Source organism: Macaca fascicularis, chromosome 18 (genome assembly GCF_037993035.2).
Source record: "Macaca fascicularis isolate 582-1 chromosome 18, T2T-MFA8v1.1".
NCBI classification, from domain to species: Eukaryota; Metazoa; Chordata; class Mammalia; order Primates; family Cercopithecidae; genus Macaca; species Macaca fascicularis.
This window is the reverse complement of record NC_088392.1, coordinates 23,532,976-23,550,123: the sequence shown is the minus strand read 5'-3', so window position 1 is coordinate 23,550,123 and position 17,148 is coordinate 23,532,976. Positions and strand designations below refer to the sequence as shown.

Genomic DNA, 17,148 nt, shown 5'->3' with positions numbered 1-17,148 from the left:
GCGACTGAAGCAATGCCCCTTCCCCCAGATCGCAGCTGCCCAGGGGGAACACAGCGCGGCATCTTTCACCGAATCTCTCTCGCTCGCACTCCAGCCTCCCTCTCTCCAGCGACCCCCCCTTCCCCTCCCTCCCTCTCCTTGACGTTTGATTCCAGTAGCAAAGGAGGAAAAAAGGCACCGAGCCGTCAGCCAAACCTGAAAAGCGCCGCCCCGCCCCCTTCACAGCCATTGGTAGCTTCCCGTAGAAGGCCCGCCTCCGGGGGTAGATGCGGCCTTGGAGTGGCTGCGCGTGGCGCCCGTCGGGCGTGGCCCCGCCCCAGGTCCGGGAGGGTAGGTTGGCTGCCCCGGCGAGCGGCAGAGCCCTTCTGGACAGCTCCCGCTCACCCAAACAGAAGACGTCGGCGCCGGAGCGGGCTCGGACATGGCGAGGCTGCGCACCGGCCCAAGCAGCGGGGCCCGGTGATCCCTCCCTCCCTCCCCGTCCCCTCCCCTCTCCCGCACACACGCCCCGTCCGCCCCCACCCCGCCCCCACCCCGGGCGAGCCCGCCCGCAGCCCCGGGGCGCACACCCGCACGCGCGCTCCACTCCACTCACTCCCGCACTCCCGCGCCCCCCGCCCGGACTCCCGCGGCCGAGCCCCGCCACGCGCGCCTTGCCCGCCCGCCGGCCGCCCCCGCCGCCCCTGCAGCCCCAGGGCCCCGATGGACTGAATGAAGGCTGCCTACACCGCTTATCGATGCCTCACCAAAGACCTAGAAGGCTGCGCCATGAACCCGGAGCTGACAATGGAAAGTCTGGGCACTTTGCACGGGCCGGCCGGCGGCGGCAGTGGCGGGGGCGGCGGCGGGGGCGGCGGGGGCGGCGGCGGGGGCCCGGGCCATGAGCAGGAGCTGCTGGCCAGCCCCAGCCCCCACCACGCGGGCCGCGGCGCCGCTGGCTCGCTGCGGGGCCCTCAGCCGCCTCCGACCGCGCACCAGGAGCTGGGCACGGCGGCAGCGGCGGCAGCGGCGGCGTCGCGCTCGGCCATGGTCACCAGCATGGCCTCGATCCTGGACGGCGGCGACTACCGGCCCGAGCTCTCCATTCCGCTGCACCACGCCATGAGCATGTCCTGCGACTCGTCTCCGCCTGGCATGGGCATGAGCAACACCTACACCACGCTGACGCCGCTTCAGCCGCTGCCACCCATCTCCACCGTGTCTGACAAGTTCCACCACCCGCACCCGCACCACCATCCGCACCACCACCACCACCACCACCACCAGCGCCTGTCCGGCAACGTCAGCGGCAGCTTCACCCTCATGCGCGACGAGCGCGGGCTCCCGGCCATGAACAACCTCTACAGCCCCTACAAGGAGATGCCCGGCATGAGCCAGAGCCTGTCCCCGCTGGCCGCCACGCCGCTGGGCAACGGGCTAGGCGGCCTCCACAATGCGCAGCAGAGTCTGCCCAACTACGGTCCGCCGGGCCACGACAAAATGCTCAGCCCCAACTTCGACGCGCACCACACTGCCATGCTGACCCGCGGTGAGCAACACCTGTCCCGCGGCCTGGGCACCCCTCCTGCGGCCATGATGTCGCACCTCAACGGCCTGCACCACCCGGGCCACACTCAGTCTCACGGGCCGGTGCTGGCCCCCAGTCGCGAGCGGCCACCCTCGTCCTCATCGGGCTCGCAGGTGGCCACGTCGGGCCAGCTGGAGGAGATCAACACCAAAGAGGTGGCCCAGCGCATCACCGCGGAGCTGAAGCGCTACAGTATCCCCCAGGCGATCTTCGCGCAGAGGGTGCTGTGCCGGTCTCAGGGGACTCTCTCCGACCTGCTCCGGAATCCAAAACCGTGGAGTAAACTCAAATCTGGCAGGGAGACCTTCCGCAGGATGTGGAAGTGGCTTCAGGAACCCGAGTTCCAGCGCATGTCCGCCTTACGCCTGGCAGGTAAGGCCGGGGCTAACCAGGGGCCAGGCTGCTAGGAAGAGGGCTCCTGGTCCGGTGCTTGTGGCCCAGGTCTGCGCCCCGAATCACTTATCTTGATTCTTTCCTTCTCTTTCCTATACACTTCCTCTTTCTTCTCGTTTTTAATTTCTTCTTCCATTTTCTCTTTCTCTTCTGCTCTTCCCCTACTTTCTCTTCTCCCTTTTCTTTTTCTTTCTTACTCTCTCCTTGTCCCTGAGCTTTCATTGACCGAGCCCGCCCCCGTTATATTCGCCCTCCTCTCAATGTGCCAACCTTTGCCCTCTGTCCGATCTTCCCAGGTACTGGAAGGCGGGATGGGCGTGTGCGTTTTCCTCTAGGAGGCCTGTCTTTCCAAGACTCACAAAAACCGGAACCTGCCCTTATTCAAAACCCTGTGCACTTCAAGTCTTTTTCAGACAACGCATTTCAATTTTCCGGGCTGGCTAGTCTCCCTGTGCAGAGGCAGTTGAGAGGCTTTGCTCTGCAGAGGCAAGAGAGCTCTCTACTCTCCCACCCACCATATAGGCAAACTTATTTGGTCATTGGCCAAAGGCACAGCCTTGCCCGCGCGGGGAACCGGCGGCCAGGATACAACAGCGCTCCTGGAGACCATCTCTGGCCTTGGCGTTGGGGCAGGGACACTCTGACCGGGCTTGAGGGGCTCGGGCCAGCTCCAATGTCACTACCTACAGCGAGGGCAGGGTGTAAGGTTGAGACGGTCACATTCACCGCTTTGGGAGGACATGGGAGAAGAGACTGAGGTGGAAAGCGCTTTGCCTTGCTCACCGGCCGCCCTTGCCCCGGTCCCAGCGTTTGCTGGGATTTGCCGGGGCTACGGGAGGCACTGGGCGCTCGCGGGAAGAGGTGCCGAGAAATTAAAAATTCAGATTAGTTCATGCATCCCGACCACGGGCTCCAGGCTCCGCCTTTGCATTAAGCGGGTGCTGATTGTGCGCGCCAGGCGACCGCGGGGAGGGCTGGCAGCCCGCGGGAGAGGACGGGTAGAGGCGCGGGTTACATTGTTCTGGAGCCGGCTCGGTTCTTTGTGCCTCCTCTAGCGGCCAAGCTGCGAGGTACAGCCCTCTATTGTTCTAGGAGCACAGAAACCTCCTGTGTGGGCGGCGGGTGCGCGAGCTGGAGGGAAAGATGCGGTAGTTACTGCGACTGGCACGCAGTTGCGCGCTTTTGTGCGCACGGACCCCGCGCGGTGTGCGTGGCGACTGCGCTACCTCTAGGAGCCAGCCACTGGCCCAGAGGGACAAAATGTCCAGACGCCCCTCACTGGGGAGGACACACTATACCCTATTACAGGCCAGGGTGGGCGGCTTCTCATGGACCGGGTGGAGGGGAGTATCTTTTAGGATTGGCGGGCAGTCTAGGGGAACAATTCGTGGTGGCGATGATTTGCATAGCGCCGATCTTGGGATGCGCGCGGTTTCGAGCCGACCTCGCACAGCTCCCTTCCGGAGCTGCGAGCTCAGGTTTCTACCCCGGATCCCCAGGGCTTTCCTCGCACCGCTGAGCCCAGCTTGTGGGGTGCACTCGACCGATGCCCGACAGGGCTGGGGAATGTGACAGGCAGCAGGTTCACCCCGGCTTGGGGAAGAGGCGTTTCCGCTTTGACAGCATTTTCCTTTGCCGGCTGCTGGTGGATTCCGATTCCCAGTCGGTAATCGCCCCGCAGTGTAGATCTAAGAAGGTAAAGAAAACCTGGTTTCCCTGTAAAGAGCCTCCCCCAAATTGGCGGACTCCGGATACTTTGAGTGGATTTAGAAATGTATGTAATCTTTCTCCTTTAGTTTATTTTTCATTCTCTCCTCCAGTTTTCTCTGATTTGCTGTTGATTCGGGGCAAGATAAAGCAGCCAGTAGAGAGTAATAATAATAGCGGCGGGAAATAAACAGGAGGCTTACTGTTAGTTCTTAACATTGTAGTACCCCTTTGTCATAGATCCCCCCAAATGTCCCAGGCCCTTTCCAGTGGGTTTTAGCACCCGCCGGCTTCTTGGCACTGGGAACCAGAAGGATGGTCTTAGACGGGTACAGTTAAAGGCAGGATGACAGCTATTCTACTCCTGCTCATCTCAGAGCGCTGCCGCCCCCTCATGCCTGTCGCGCAAAGAACACAGCTTTTAAAAAACACGTGCCTTCTGCCCATATAGGTCTGAAAGTGATGTGGAAAGTAATGCTTCGCCTGTTAGCGAGTTTCAGCTTTTAAAATGACCCCAAGCATTGCCGAGACGAGAAAGCGTGGCATCCCGGGGGTCTTCAGCCCCACCCGCGCCCGTGGTGCAAGTCTCCAGGGGCAGGTCCGGGAGAGCACTGCCCACGCCGCTAGATTTTCCACAGAGAAGCGCTGAAACCGCCTTCGTGGGAGACAGAATGCCTCCTCCAGCGAGTGAAAAAGGCCTGCTGAGGACCCCGCTTTGCTCGAGCATTCAAATGTGTGTCTGTTTTATTACCCTGGGTTGAAAAGGGACAAGAGCTTTAGCCTTTTTATCTGGCCATTTTATCAGCAACTACAAGTGTGTTGAGTGGTTATTATTACATAGGAGGCTTTTCAGTTTGGGGTCAGTAGATCAGTCTCTTCAGACACTGAGGCAGAAGCTGGGACTGGTAAGTAGGTATTATGTGCTCGGAGTGCTAGGGGACAGGAGCAAATGGAGAAGAAAAGCGGAGCCTTTATCCGCCGGGAGTATCGATCGGAATCCCGCCGGGACGCCGCAGAGGGCCCTAGCCGTTGGGCCTCGGGGGTTTAACAAGCCCAGCGGCTCCGCAGGCGGCTTGGCCGGACTCCCGTGCCTGGAAGGCACAGTCCCTGCCCCGCTACCGCCAAACCTGCCTCTTCTGTTTCTCTCTCATAGGTTATAGGTTCCCTTTCTCTCTCATTTTGGCCCCGTCCCCGGGTCCTGCCAAACGGCCAAGCAGGCTGGGGTTTAGGCGGCTCAGAATGAAGAGGTCTGATTTGACCAGCGCACCCTTAGGCGAGGTACTGCCGGTCACAACAGAGGGAGGTCCTTCCTCCCCAACCTGCCGGTGTAGTCACAGCCAAGGGTGGCACTTGAAAGGGGAGAAAACTTCGGAGAAACTCAGATTGCCCCAACATTAGATTTCAGAGAAATTGACTCCAAATGCCCGGATTCGTTCGGAAAGGGCGGCTAGGTGGCAAGTGGTTGCAACCCCGCCAGGTCGGGCCTTCGCAGAGGTTCCCCAAGACTAGCCCTTGCAGGGCGGTTTTCAGCAACCTGACAAGAGGCGGCCAGGACAAATTTCCGCGGGTTCGAGCACACACTGTCAGGCGTTGGGCCCCAGAGACCTCTAAACCAAGCACAAACAAGAAGGGAGTGAGAGAACCCAGGCGAGAACTTGAACGGGCGTCCCACTGAGGAAAAGCGAGGCCTCGGTGGCAGGCATGGTTTCTTCTGACGCCCGAAAATCGAGCGGAGCGCCCGACTACATTTCCTGCAGAGGTTTCCGCCTCCAGTGAGCCCGGATCCCCCAGCGGCCTGCCGGAGGCTGGTCTCCAGTCCCCGCCATAGTCCGACGCACGGCCTTCTCCTGGCAGCAAGCTCCCAGCGGCCAGTCTGAAGCCAATTCTGTTCAGGCGGCCGAGGGCCCTTAGCCAACCCACCATCATGTCGCCTGGGCCACCTGACGCCCGCAGCGGTGGGACACGGCCCGGGCAGTGCTCAGTGGCTCCTGCTAGGGGCACCGCGTGCGTGCTTGTCTTCCGCTGCGCCGGGGACGTCCTTGGGTGACACGGGCCGCTGGGCACCTCCCAAGCCGAGGAAAGCGGACCCCCTTCGCAGAGTTTCGCGCCCACCCTCTAACCTCCCACCTCGTCTGTGGCTGCTCGGGCTCCCGACTCAGCCCACCTCTCCTGGCGGTTTAGTTAGGGATCCGAGCTGGAGAGGCTGAACTCAACCCGCGCCAGTACGGAACAGACGATGTGTTTGCCTGCTAGCTGCTTGGATGAATAATTGAAAAGTTCGCTGCAGTCTCTGCTTCGTCAAGTCCCGGGTGCCGGGAGAACACCTTCCCAACACGCATCAGGGTGGGCGGGAGCGGGCAGAGGAGGCGGGACCCGAGGGAGGAGAGTGAACCCGAGCAGGAGAAGCAGCTGAGGCAACCAGGCGCCCTCGACGCGAGAGGCTGGGCATTTATTTTTATTCTAGGCTTTCCACTGTGTGGTTATGTCACTTTCTCAAACAAATGTGTATATGGAGGGAGATCGATGCTGATAATGTTTAGATGATTAAAAGAGCATTAATGCTGGCAACAATAACGTAAACGTGTGGACCCAGATTTCATTGATCTGGAACTTGATCCGGCGCGTTTCCAGTAAGCCCGACGGCGCGCTCTTCCCAGCAGAGCGCTCGCCAGCGCCACGGCCCCGCGGCTTTCCAGCGGAGCCGCTTCGCCAGCTCTCCGCGGGTTCTCCCGTGTGACCGCAGCTCCTCCCACGCGAGGCCCCAGCCCATCTCTACTTCCCCGAGGTTTTCTCCTCCTCTCGCGGGGCTCCAGTCCCTCTCCACGCCCCCCACCCCCACCCCGCCCCTGTGCGCACTCGCAGCTACTAGCGCTTCCGGCGGTCCCCCTGGGCGGCTGGTTCCGCGAAGCCAATGCGTGGAACGGTGCCCGAGGCTTCCTAACTATCCTGTGCTTGGCCGTTGCCACTGGGCCCTTGTTCCCAAGCCCAGGTTTGAAAATGACGTGGCTAAAGCTGCCTGCTAACGGCGGACCTTAGTCAGCCGCAGATCCCCTCCCATCCTCATCGGTTCTCGTACTAAAAAAGGCTCACGCGCAGACTTTTTACGCAGGTGCATTCGTTGGACAATTAAACGTGGCCCTAGTAACAAAAGCCTGAACTTCATCCCCCCCGAATAGCAGGCTGTGCGCTGGGCTGGTCGGGTCTAACTGGGAAAATCTTGTGTCCGACCTTGGCTGGTACAGGAAGTAAGAGAAGCAAACTGGGGAACCCCTGCCCCACCCCTTCCCAACCCCTGGACCTCCTGGGCCGAGGCCTGGGTCACTGGCCCATCGCGGGTGAGGAGGCGTCCTGTGGGACACCTGCATTGACTGGAAAAGAAACAACTTTAAAGGTCTTCCTTCCTGCTTGTGAGGGACACCACCACACCCTGCCAACCACTCCCCTGGCCAAATGGTGGCTTGTTTTTCCAGAAGGAGCACTAAGGTGAATTTTATGAAAAAAAAAAAAAAATAAAAGAGCAGGGACCAAAGTAGGGATAGAATGAGAACTAATCGTTCTGGTTTTTTTGAAATTCTGAATCCCTCCTGTTGGAGAAGGCTGAGCTTTTCCCAGAGCGGATCTCGATCAGGAGGGAAAGCAGTGTTTTCCAGCCTTCTCCAAGAACAGTAATTAGTAAGAGGAAGGAAAGGAGAGATGGGAAAGCAAATCGTGCATTGTTCTGCTTTGAGTTGAGGCAGAGGGTAGGCTGGTGTTTCTTCCTCATCTTCCCACCAGTGAGTGTTCTTCCTTAAAGAAGGGAGCTTTGGTACACCACCTTGGTTCCTAGTCAGAATGTGCCCTACCTGACCGTTTTAAACTACAGATATGTAGTTAAAGATAGCGGGGTAATCAGATATGTAACTAAGGAGGAGGGTAGGTGATTTCCCTTTGGTCTGGCAGACAACTGGCTCCCTCCCCACAGCCCCCACTTGAAAGACTCCTAGGCTCTGGGAGGAGCAAGTGGACCTTTAGAGGATAGAATCATAGACTGTCTTCCACTCCCATCTTAGAATTTCAAGATTGGGCAGGATTCCTGTTGAACGGTGAGGGCCGGGCAAAGAATAAACTGATTACCCCAGATTCTGTGTCCCTACAAGGCACCAGCAACTGCTTCACTCTCCTCTAGAGCCAGGTCTGCCCTGAGCAATAGCACCCTAGGCCAGTTTTACCATCCCAAGCGCCAGACTTCAGCCCTGAGGGAAGGAGAGCCAGCCTCTCCTGCTGTCTTCAAACTGAGGCTTCATTTTACAGTCACCCCCTGATGTGGGAGAGAGCCTCCCCACCAGGTTTTCTGGCCTTTAGACACTTCTTCTCTTCAAAGAAGAGACCAGAGGAACAGGACTGAAGAACTCTCAGGAAGAAAGTCCTGGGCTTCACACTCTATGGCTACTGGCTGAATTTGGCAGAAAGTATCTTCATGAAAAGTGGTATCATGAAGGGGGATCCCTGGAGCAAGGAAGACCTCAAGGGAGAAGCAGAGAGATTTAGTTTCTGGGTTCTTGCCAAATGAAGGGAAATTATGAGGGAATAAATAGAAATAATTGCCTGGATAAAGGGCCCTGGGGAGGAGGGTGAAGATGGAGGCACCCTAGGCCTTAAACTTCATCTAGACTCCCTGGGCTATGCTGACTTCCGACCCTTTTAGGGACCTTTGTTTTTCCTGACTTGGGAAAAGTTCCTTCTTCCGGGGAGACAACTCTTTACTTAGAGGGGAGAGTCCATGATGAGGAAGCCCTCTGGGGTGATTTATGCTGTCAGGTACAGAGCTTCCTCAGGTTAACTCACCCTGTGGGGCCCTGTCATCCCCTCTTATCACCCAGGCTTTTTCCCTAAAAGACCTCAGTGCCTTCGGGGGAAAGGCTTTTTGATTTCCCAGTCTCATTCAAGGCAATGGCTGAAAAATGTACATAGGTTTTTCTATGGGCAGGTGGGGAAGAGGTAGGGAAGTAGATTGGGTGACCCAGCCCATCTAATGCCTGACATGGTGCAGATGGGCAAGACTTGGAGTCTGGCTGTGGGCTGTGCAGATAGAGATGGCCTCACATTGGGAGCAGGATTCCTAGAAGCTGTGGATGTTTATTATGAAAAACTGTCCCACACAAATTGTCCCAGAGGGCAGGGAGGCTCTGCATTCCACCTCGGCGCCTCTTTCACCATTTGAGGATCCCTTACGCTTCTGTAGAAAGCAGACTTTGTTTGGGTTGGAAGCACACCTCCAGTGTAATTTAATCAGCATTGGACTTTGGCTCTTGTAATCAAATATACATATACTTTCTCCTGCAGGAAGAAAAATAATTTCTCTGTAACTGGTATTGACTTGAAGTCATGTAATCTCTGGAAAGCATCACATTTTTAAAGGGAAAGGTAAATTAAGGAGAAAAGAACCCACAGTGTTAGTGGTTTGCTTTGTCATTACTAAGAAGAGCCAGTTATCTCTTAAGAAAGGGCAGAAGAAGCATTCCTAGAGCACATTCCTAGTGCTGCTCCAATTGTAGATATTTCATTTACAGTTTTCTCTGTGCAGTCAGCCTCAGAGATGGTTAAGGATAGGAAACTAGGTTGACTGGCTCACCAAATTCTAGAATGTGGGCTTTATTACTTATGTTGCATTGACATCCTTGAAGGAACCTGTTTGACAGCTCATTTTTCTGCCCTATTTGGAGAGGCCACAGGCAGCAGCAGCTCCTTGAGTTCCAGCAGGATCTGGGTGGGTAGCAAGCCTTTTCTTTAAAGGGTGATTGGCAGCCATTGTCAGCTTGCTTCCCACTCCACCCCAGTGCCCTTGAGCATGAAGCTCTGTGCTAGTGTGTCCCCCTGGAGCAAGCTTGGAGTGCCCACCCCCCAGGGTGAGGTTCTGGGCTTTGCCCAAGTTGAGTCTGTTAGGGAATCTGTTGTAAACACAGACCCATTGATTTGCATTTGTCAGAGAGTAAAGTTAAACCAGTGAAAAGAGAAGCCCTTACCCTTTTATGCAGGGCCAGGGAAACCTTTCATATTGATCCTATCGATCCAACCTTTCCCTTTAAGGAAACCACATAGTTAAAGACCCTCGTTCAATAGATTTACCCTTCGTGCTTGTGATATTCCTTTAAGTGTTCTCATCTAGGATAGCTGGGCATTAAGCCCACACTCCAAACCAAACAAAAATGAAAAGGGGGTGGAAAGAGAGGGGGTCAGGAGGCAGAATTGTGGGAAGTGAAATTAAATCAAACTGAAATGTGTAATGACCCAGTTGGGGATGTTTTCCTCATTCTTCTAAAATGACATGCAGGGATAAAGACAAAATAGGTGCATTTTGGCACTTTTTTTTTTTTTTTTTTTGAGAAAAGGAAATCTGTTTATATGACTAGAGTAAAAATGTCTCAGGAACATCATTTTCTACTGTAAAATTATTTCAACTAAACCACCAGTTTGCTTTATTTAAGCTGGTTCACTTAAAAGCAGTGATGTTGCCACAATTATTTTGGCTCCTTTGTAGCAAATCAGAAAAAGGATTGTCCCCAGAAATGCAATATTTTGGACTCTGTATATGAGCATAAGCACCGAAGTCACTTGAAAAGAGAGGATTTGGAGTTTTTATGTTCTGCTGAAAGTGGGAAGCAGGGTGTAGAACTTCTGTTGTAGAGCAGAGTAGATGGAATAGGAATTGCCAGATATTGCTCAGTATCCCTCTTGCTTGCAGATATAAAAATGAAAGTCTCATTTGCCTCCAGAACCACCGGCACAATCCATTTCATTTCTTCCCTGACTTTTTTTTCCTCTCTAAATAACATGCATTTGTGATTTTTTTCAACACAGTACATGAGCTATTCCTAATTGACTATCTCTTGGGTTGTTTTTGTACATTCATGTTTGTTTTATGTGATTGGAAAATATTAATGATTTTGTAGGTGAGCTAATGTATTTATCTGCTGAGTGAGTTCAAAGGGCAGAGTTCAGCTATGGTTCAGGTTAATTGAACAGGAAGCAGTGAGCTCTCCAGGCTGTGTTGAACAAGGGATCAGTCCCTTAAAATATCACACTCAGCAAACACAATTTCACTGTCTTCATCCTAAGGTCTGATGTAAGAGGCTCAGATCAACTTGGATCACTTGTTTAAAAAACCAAAGCAAAGCACAGTAACTGCAGCAAAACCCTGGAGTCCCCCTCGGGGAAGAAGAGTTTTCTCATTGGCTAATTGCTTTATTGGTAGCACTGACCTGCAGAGCAGCTGCAGGAGCCTGGAAGAAGGCTTAGGCCTCAGAATAATGTGCTCCATTAGAACAGGGCAAGGCATTTTTTGTTTACTCAACTGGAGCTCCCTGCAAAGTGCCATTAACCCTGGCCCAACTGCTTGTGTGCTGCAAAAGCCAAAGGTCACACCAGTCAGTCTGTAGGCTCAACAGCTCTGCCCTGGTAGGAAGGTTGGGGGCGCATCCTGCTGGCACTGCCCTCCCAGGGGCTTGGGCCAGCCCTCTGGGCCCTTTCCAGAGTTTTGACTAAAGCAAGCAGTTGCATAACTAGTTTACATTTCTCAACTGCTGAATCATGTTTTGATGATTAAATAGTTTTGATCTCAGCACCATCAATCACACACATACACAAAATCCCCCCACTGCCCCTCTATTTTCTATTTATGCTCCCTTCATTACTGTGCATTACAGTAAACAGAATTGTGCAAACGGTGCTTTTAGCAGGAATACAGTTCGGATAAGTGCTTGAATCAAGGGGAAGACAGACCTCCAAACATGGCTGGGGGGCTGTTTGATGGAAGAAAGGTTTCAAGTGGAGCCGGGGAGCACAGTCAGGGCTTCCACCGCCGGCAGGTGAACTAGAGTGCCACCTGCCGGGAGTCTTCTAACTGCACTAAGCCCTGCACCGTCCACAAGGTCCAATCCCCTTCCTTCACTTTGTTCCTAATATCCTTGTCCCCATTCCCCACCCTCCAGATCACGACCCATGCAAACATTATCTTCCCAGAAGTAGCTTAAAGGGCTTTTTCCTGGTCCTTTGAAACTCTAACCTCTGCCTCTTCTAATTCATTGCCAAGGAGAAATCAACAGTTCTGCTGTCTTAGATGAGGTGATTTGCCCATCCTGCACATTGAGGTAATGGTCTCCTGCTTAGTTGGGCTGTGCTTGGGGGAGGAGAAGCAAAGAAAGCAAAGAATAGCCGTGGGAGGGAAAACAAATGATTATGTGTGGAAGAAAAATGGCTCCGTTGATTGTGCCAGTGAGGGCTGTGCCAACTGTAAGGTGTTCTGCAAAGATAAAATATTGTACAAAGGAGAGAGAATGGGAGAGAATTAGCGTCTACAGGGAGGACATCGAGAAAGAGATATGCCAAGTCAGCAAACTAGAGTTGGGCTTTGTGAAATCCCCTGGAAAGAGAAAAAGTGAACCAGCCGTTTTGCAATTGCAAAGAAGTGAGCCAGTGAACTAGACTTCGAGCCAGAATGTGGAGCTGGCTGTAGCTCTGTGGGTGGCAGCTATTTCCACACTTGCTTCACATAGACCCCTGCCTGGAGCCCCTGGTAGCAGAGCGCCTGTGGCTGGGTTGCTGCCTCCACACCCCGGCGCAGGCTTCAGGACCACGAACAGCGCCATGGAGGAATGCTGTCTGAGTGAGTTTCCACCTCAGCCTACACAAGGGAGATGAACCTGCTACTGGGGTTAAATCCAGGCAAGAGCTTGACCAGTAACTCCAGCTCTGTAGGTCTCAGCGCCCCAATGCAGGGCCTCATATTTTCCTCTGGAGCCCTGTGGCTTTTCGGTTCTCTGTGTGAGATCAGCAATAATAAGGGGAAGAGGAGGCGGCGTCTAGGTGAGAAGACAAAAGATGCTGAACGACTCTTTCCTTCTGAAGAGGAAGAGCATTTCCACCGCTGGGGGGCGGGGGATTGAACTGTTTTTCTCCATGTTGCTGCCTTCTGCAGGCATGATTGCCACCCTCAACGGGATATTTTAGATTTAGGCTTTCCCTTCGAGTGTTACTGTCTGCCTGCCCCCATGCCCCACCCCCCAGGTATACACAAAGGGATGTTTTTGTTTCCCCAGTTGCCTGCACTTGATTTTTGAAAGCATGACTTTCATTACATTTAACAATATTCTCACATTATAGCAGCAGTAATGTCACAGGGGGAGCCAACTGTGGAGCATCACCACCTTCGATTAGAAACTGGATTTGATTTCTTGAGAGCCTAGTGATGAGGGTCTTTTTAAGAAAAGCCTTGACACTGCTTCTGCCCCTGACCCCCTCCAAAGGACCAGAGATGTTGAGTGACTTCCTCCAAGCCACACAGTGGAGTCATATGGCACTGGCCAGGATGAGAGCTGACAGTAGGCACTGACCCCTGACTCTGGCCTTTTTCAATCAGTTGCTCTGCTTTATTTCTGTTTTTATTCCAGAGAAAAGAGATAGGAGGGTCCTTTTGGTCTATGAGCATAACTCACATCTCTTTGGGTTTTGAGTAAAATGGCCCTTGACTTCCTAAAGCTAATTAAAATGTAAAACTTTTGCCTTATTTCAAGTAACTTTAGTTCAGACCTAATTTATTGCTAAGGTGGTTCTCAGGGAAGTGGAGCATTGGAACAGAAAAGTGTGTCTCATTTAAAAGTTAAAGGTGTGATAAATGAGAATTTTTTTCCCCTGTGACAATTTATCTTCAAGTTCCAGGTAGCTCTTGTGTAAAAGGAGGGAAAGTCCAGCCCAAAACAAAACAAACCTGGTAGAGCATTCAAATTTGATGTTGAAAAAAAATTGTTTCTGTGTGTCTAAATGCCCAAAATTTCGTTCTAAAAATGAGCAGGAACATATCTGAATCAGATATAAAAATGGGTGTTATATATATTTTGTAAGCTTTGGCTAAAGAAGTTTCTTCCAGCTGTGTAATCTTTGAATCTGTGGATGTGCCTGTCTCAGGAGTTGTTGGGTTCCACTGTCAAAACCTTTTCCAGTAAAACATGGATTTGGCAACAATAAGTGTAGCCTTTTTGGCCCACTTTATATGCATCACTGCATCTTACTAAAATGAGGCATTACGCTCTGCAAGGACTTGTACTGAATGCATTTCCTTTGTAATGAACTCAATATGCTTTTGAAAAGATATTTTGACAGAACTGCCGCATAAACAAGACCTTTTATATTATCTGTTTTGACTCCAAATACTGAAAAATATGTGGGGTACGATAATTTTATGCTTTTCTGAATTAGTGCCATAGATCCCCAAGCCTAAAAGATGTAGGGGAAAAATTCTTCTTGGATGCAATTGCCTCCTAAGTTCATTTAAGTATACCAGAGTTCATTTCAGTTCATATTCAAGGGACAAGAGTGAATTCTGTATTCACTTTCAATGACTAACCCTTCTCATCCTTTCTTTCATTCTTCTGAAGAGGAAGAGGTGCACTTCCTGTTGAAGACCAAATCCTCTCCTGCCTTCTCAGTACTCCATGCTTCCTGTATGTAGATGTCCCTGCCTTTGTGAAGTTTTCTCTGTCCTCCTAAATTGGGATCTCCTTGGACCATCCCTCCCTTTGCATTTATAACATAGATAGGTATCGCCTGCTGTCTTGTCAGTGTTGCCCATTAGATTAAGATCCAGAAGAGGAGGTTAGATACAGCATACAGGAGGCAGCCAATAAATATCTGTTAATAAGTCAATAAATAATTTTCTTTTATATGACACTGTTTCTACCCATTGTATTTCCCCCGTATTATTGTAGATGGCATCTGAAAAGGAATCATCAGCCCCAGCACATCATTTAGGAGAAGCATTTCACAATGGCAAGTTCTCATCAATGTGACTTTCCTCCCAAATTACGATATTATAACCATGTATTAATTCTAAAGGGAATCTCAAAGTAGGGTTGAGTCTTATCCAAATCTTCAGATTATTGCCAATGGAGCAAGATATGTGAAATGATCATCACTAGACACTAGACTAGGGACCCATTTTGCCAGTTGGCTCTAGTTCCCCCAAAGTAACCCTCCCCAGTCAGTCAGTTCTCCTCGTTTTCCTGCTCAGACATTATCCTCACTGTCCCGTCCATGTCTTTGCACATTCTGTTCCTTCTGCCTGGAATTCCTTATCTCATCAATCCCTCTCCAGGTCTTATCATTCCTAGCCACCTCCAATCCTCCTTCTCTGAAATCTTCCCAGCTAACTTTGGCTCATTCCTTTCTCTTTATTTCTGAACTCGACCTGCAGTCATTGCAAATGACAGAACAGCCTTGTTGACTCTGGTCTTACACTGCTCTCTAGGTCTTTTCTGTGTCTCCCTTTCTTCCCCATGGCTCTGGAGGGGAGATAGCATATCTTTGAGTTCCCCATAGCTGCTGGTCCGTGGTTGAACCCACACCAGGCATTCTTTTTTGAGTAAGTCATTTGATGGCCTCCTATCTATCTTTACGGAAGCCCCTAATTTCAGTCACTCAATGGGAGAATAGGTTGGGTGTGTTTACTTACATCTATCATTCTTTTCTAGCTTCTTCTCTTGAAAGGGGGTATTCTTCTCTTATTTTGCTTTTTGAGCCGGAACCTCACTTTGTCACCCAGGCTGGAGTGCAGTGGCGCAATCTCGGCTCACTGCAATGTCCATCTCCAGGGTTCAATTGATTATCCTGCCTCAGCCTCCTGAGTAGCTGGGATTACAGGCACCTGTCACTACGCCTGGCTAATTTTTGTATTTTTAGTAGAGACAGGGTTTCACCATGCTGGCTAGGCTGGTCTCAAACTCCTGACCTCAAGTGATCCTCCTGCCTTGGCCTCCTAAAGTGTTGGGATTACAGGCGTGAGCCACTGCGCCCAACCTAAAAAAGGGGTATTCTTTTCTGTAAATGTTTTGGTCATTGATGGAAATGTTGGCTTACATAATTTAAAATGGATTTCTGTGTTAATCTGAAATGAGACATAAGCTTAATATAGAGAATACAGGGCTCGTGATGTCTTGGTTAATAGCAAAGGTTGTTCTGCTTCATACAAAGTGCAAAATTTTACCCACCTCAGGTGCCAGCAATCATATCAGCAAATCAGAGAGACTACCTTTCTATTTTAAGTCATTTTAATTATCAGTAAACTAAACTTGCATTTAAACAACCGTTACTTGAGATACTACAAGTGCTTAGGTTATTAATAACTTAAAGTTACCTGTGAAGGAAAAAGCCAGAGGTTAATATTTTTATGTTTTTATTTTTATTTTATATTTTATTCTTTTCCTTTGATGAATCCATTGCTGCCTACACTGTACTGAACTAAGTAGTTAGGAGTGAAAATACATGAACTAGCCCTTGTGCCTCTTTGATTTTACTGTACATTTAAGATTTGAGTGGATATATCCTCACTTACTTTTACAAAATCCATATGGAATTGAGTGAGAACAGAGTTTATTATTATCTCAACTTTAGTTAGAAACTGAAACTAAGATCATTTATTTGCTATACATCTCATGCAGAAATTATATATTGCCTTGTGATATTTCATCTTTTTTTACAGTTATGTTTTGACATTCATATTACATGAGTAACCAATTATGAAGACTAAGCATTTATGGACAGAATTTAGTGTTAAAGCATTCCAGATTTTTATTTTCTGTTGCCTTGAATTGAATGCATTGCTGTGCTGCATGATAACTGGGTAAACAATTGACCTGTGTGACTGTCATTTTTGTGCCTTGCATAACCAAACCAAGTTTCCTTTGACACTAAGGCAGAGACAGGCAGGGTTGAGCTGGGCAGGAAGCAGCTCTGAGGCCTCCCTGAAGGGCCTTAGACTCCCAGTGTGGGAGTCAGAGGCCACCCTGTTCTCTGGCTACGGCACCATAGCCTAGACATGGCTGGCACCAAAGGCTATAGACTTCCTTCTTTAGCCTCCTTTTCTGCCCTCTTCCTAAAGGAAGCAACTGGGACCAGAAAGAGTCCATATTGCTAGCACTGCTCCTCCCTAACCAGTTCTCCATCCAGAGCCTTAGATTCAGGTTTGCACAGGCAGATTCTGGAAAGTCCATTGAAAGAGCAGGGTGCAGAGTAAATAGGTAATGAATTGGAGGGGAAAGGGAGGACAATTCACAGCAGAGACAGGTGGGCTTTTCTAAGTGGATAAGCTACACCAACTCAAGAATCCAAGTATTCCACCCCTGGAAAGCAAGAGGTGAAAGCAAGTTGGTTCCATTGGTGAAAGCAAGTCACCTGCCTGAGTCCAGAGACAGGGTGGAAAGGCTCTACAAAGTTACATGGCAGGAAGCATGGGCACAGAAAAGGCAAGCATGAGGAATTGGAGGGGGTTTTGGTTTTTTTTGTTTGTTTGTTTGTTTCATTTTGTTTTGTTTGCATTCTACCTCATGCTACGTATTTTAGCTCATTTATTATTGGAAGATGCCCCTGCTATAGTGATACATGAACATCAAGGATGTCCAATAGTATAGGGCTAATTTTGGCAACAGACAGAAGATAAGCGTAGGGGTATTTCA

At 51.0% G+C, this 17,148-nt stretch overlaps 1 protein-coding gene across 1 annotated transcript in view; it reads left to right on the top strand.

Annotated features, from left to right (window-relative positions):
• The first annotated feature begins 356 nt into the window (after positions 1–356).
• Positions 357–17,148, top strand: part of ONECUT2 (one cut homeobox 2) — a 56,848-nt gene continuing 40,056 nt past the window's right edge. Inside the window, exon 1 of the mRNA XM_045377630.2 lies at positions 357–1,939. Coding sequence (XP_045233565.1) covers positions 712–1,939 — 1,228 coding nt within the window. The 5' untranslated portion in view covers positions 357–711. The remainder of the gene's footprint in view (positions 1,940–17,148) is intronic.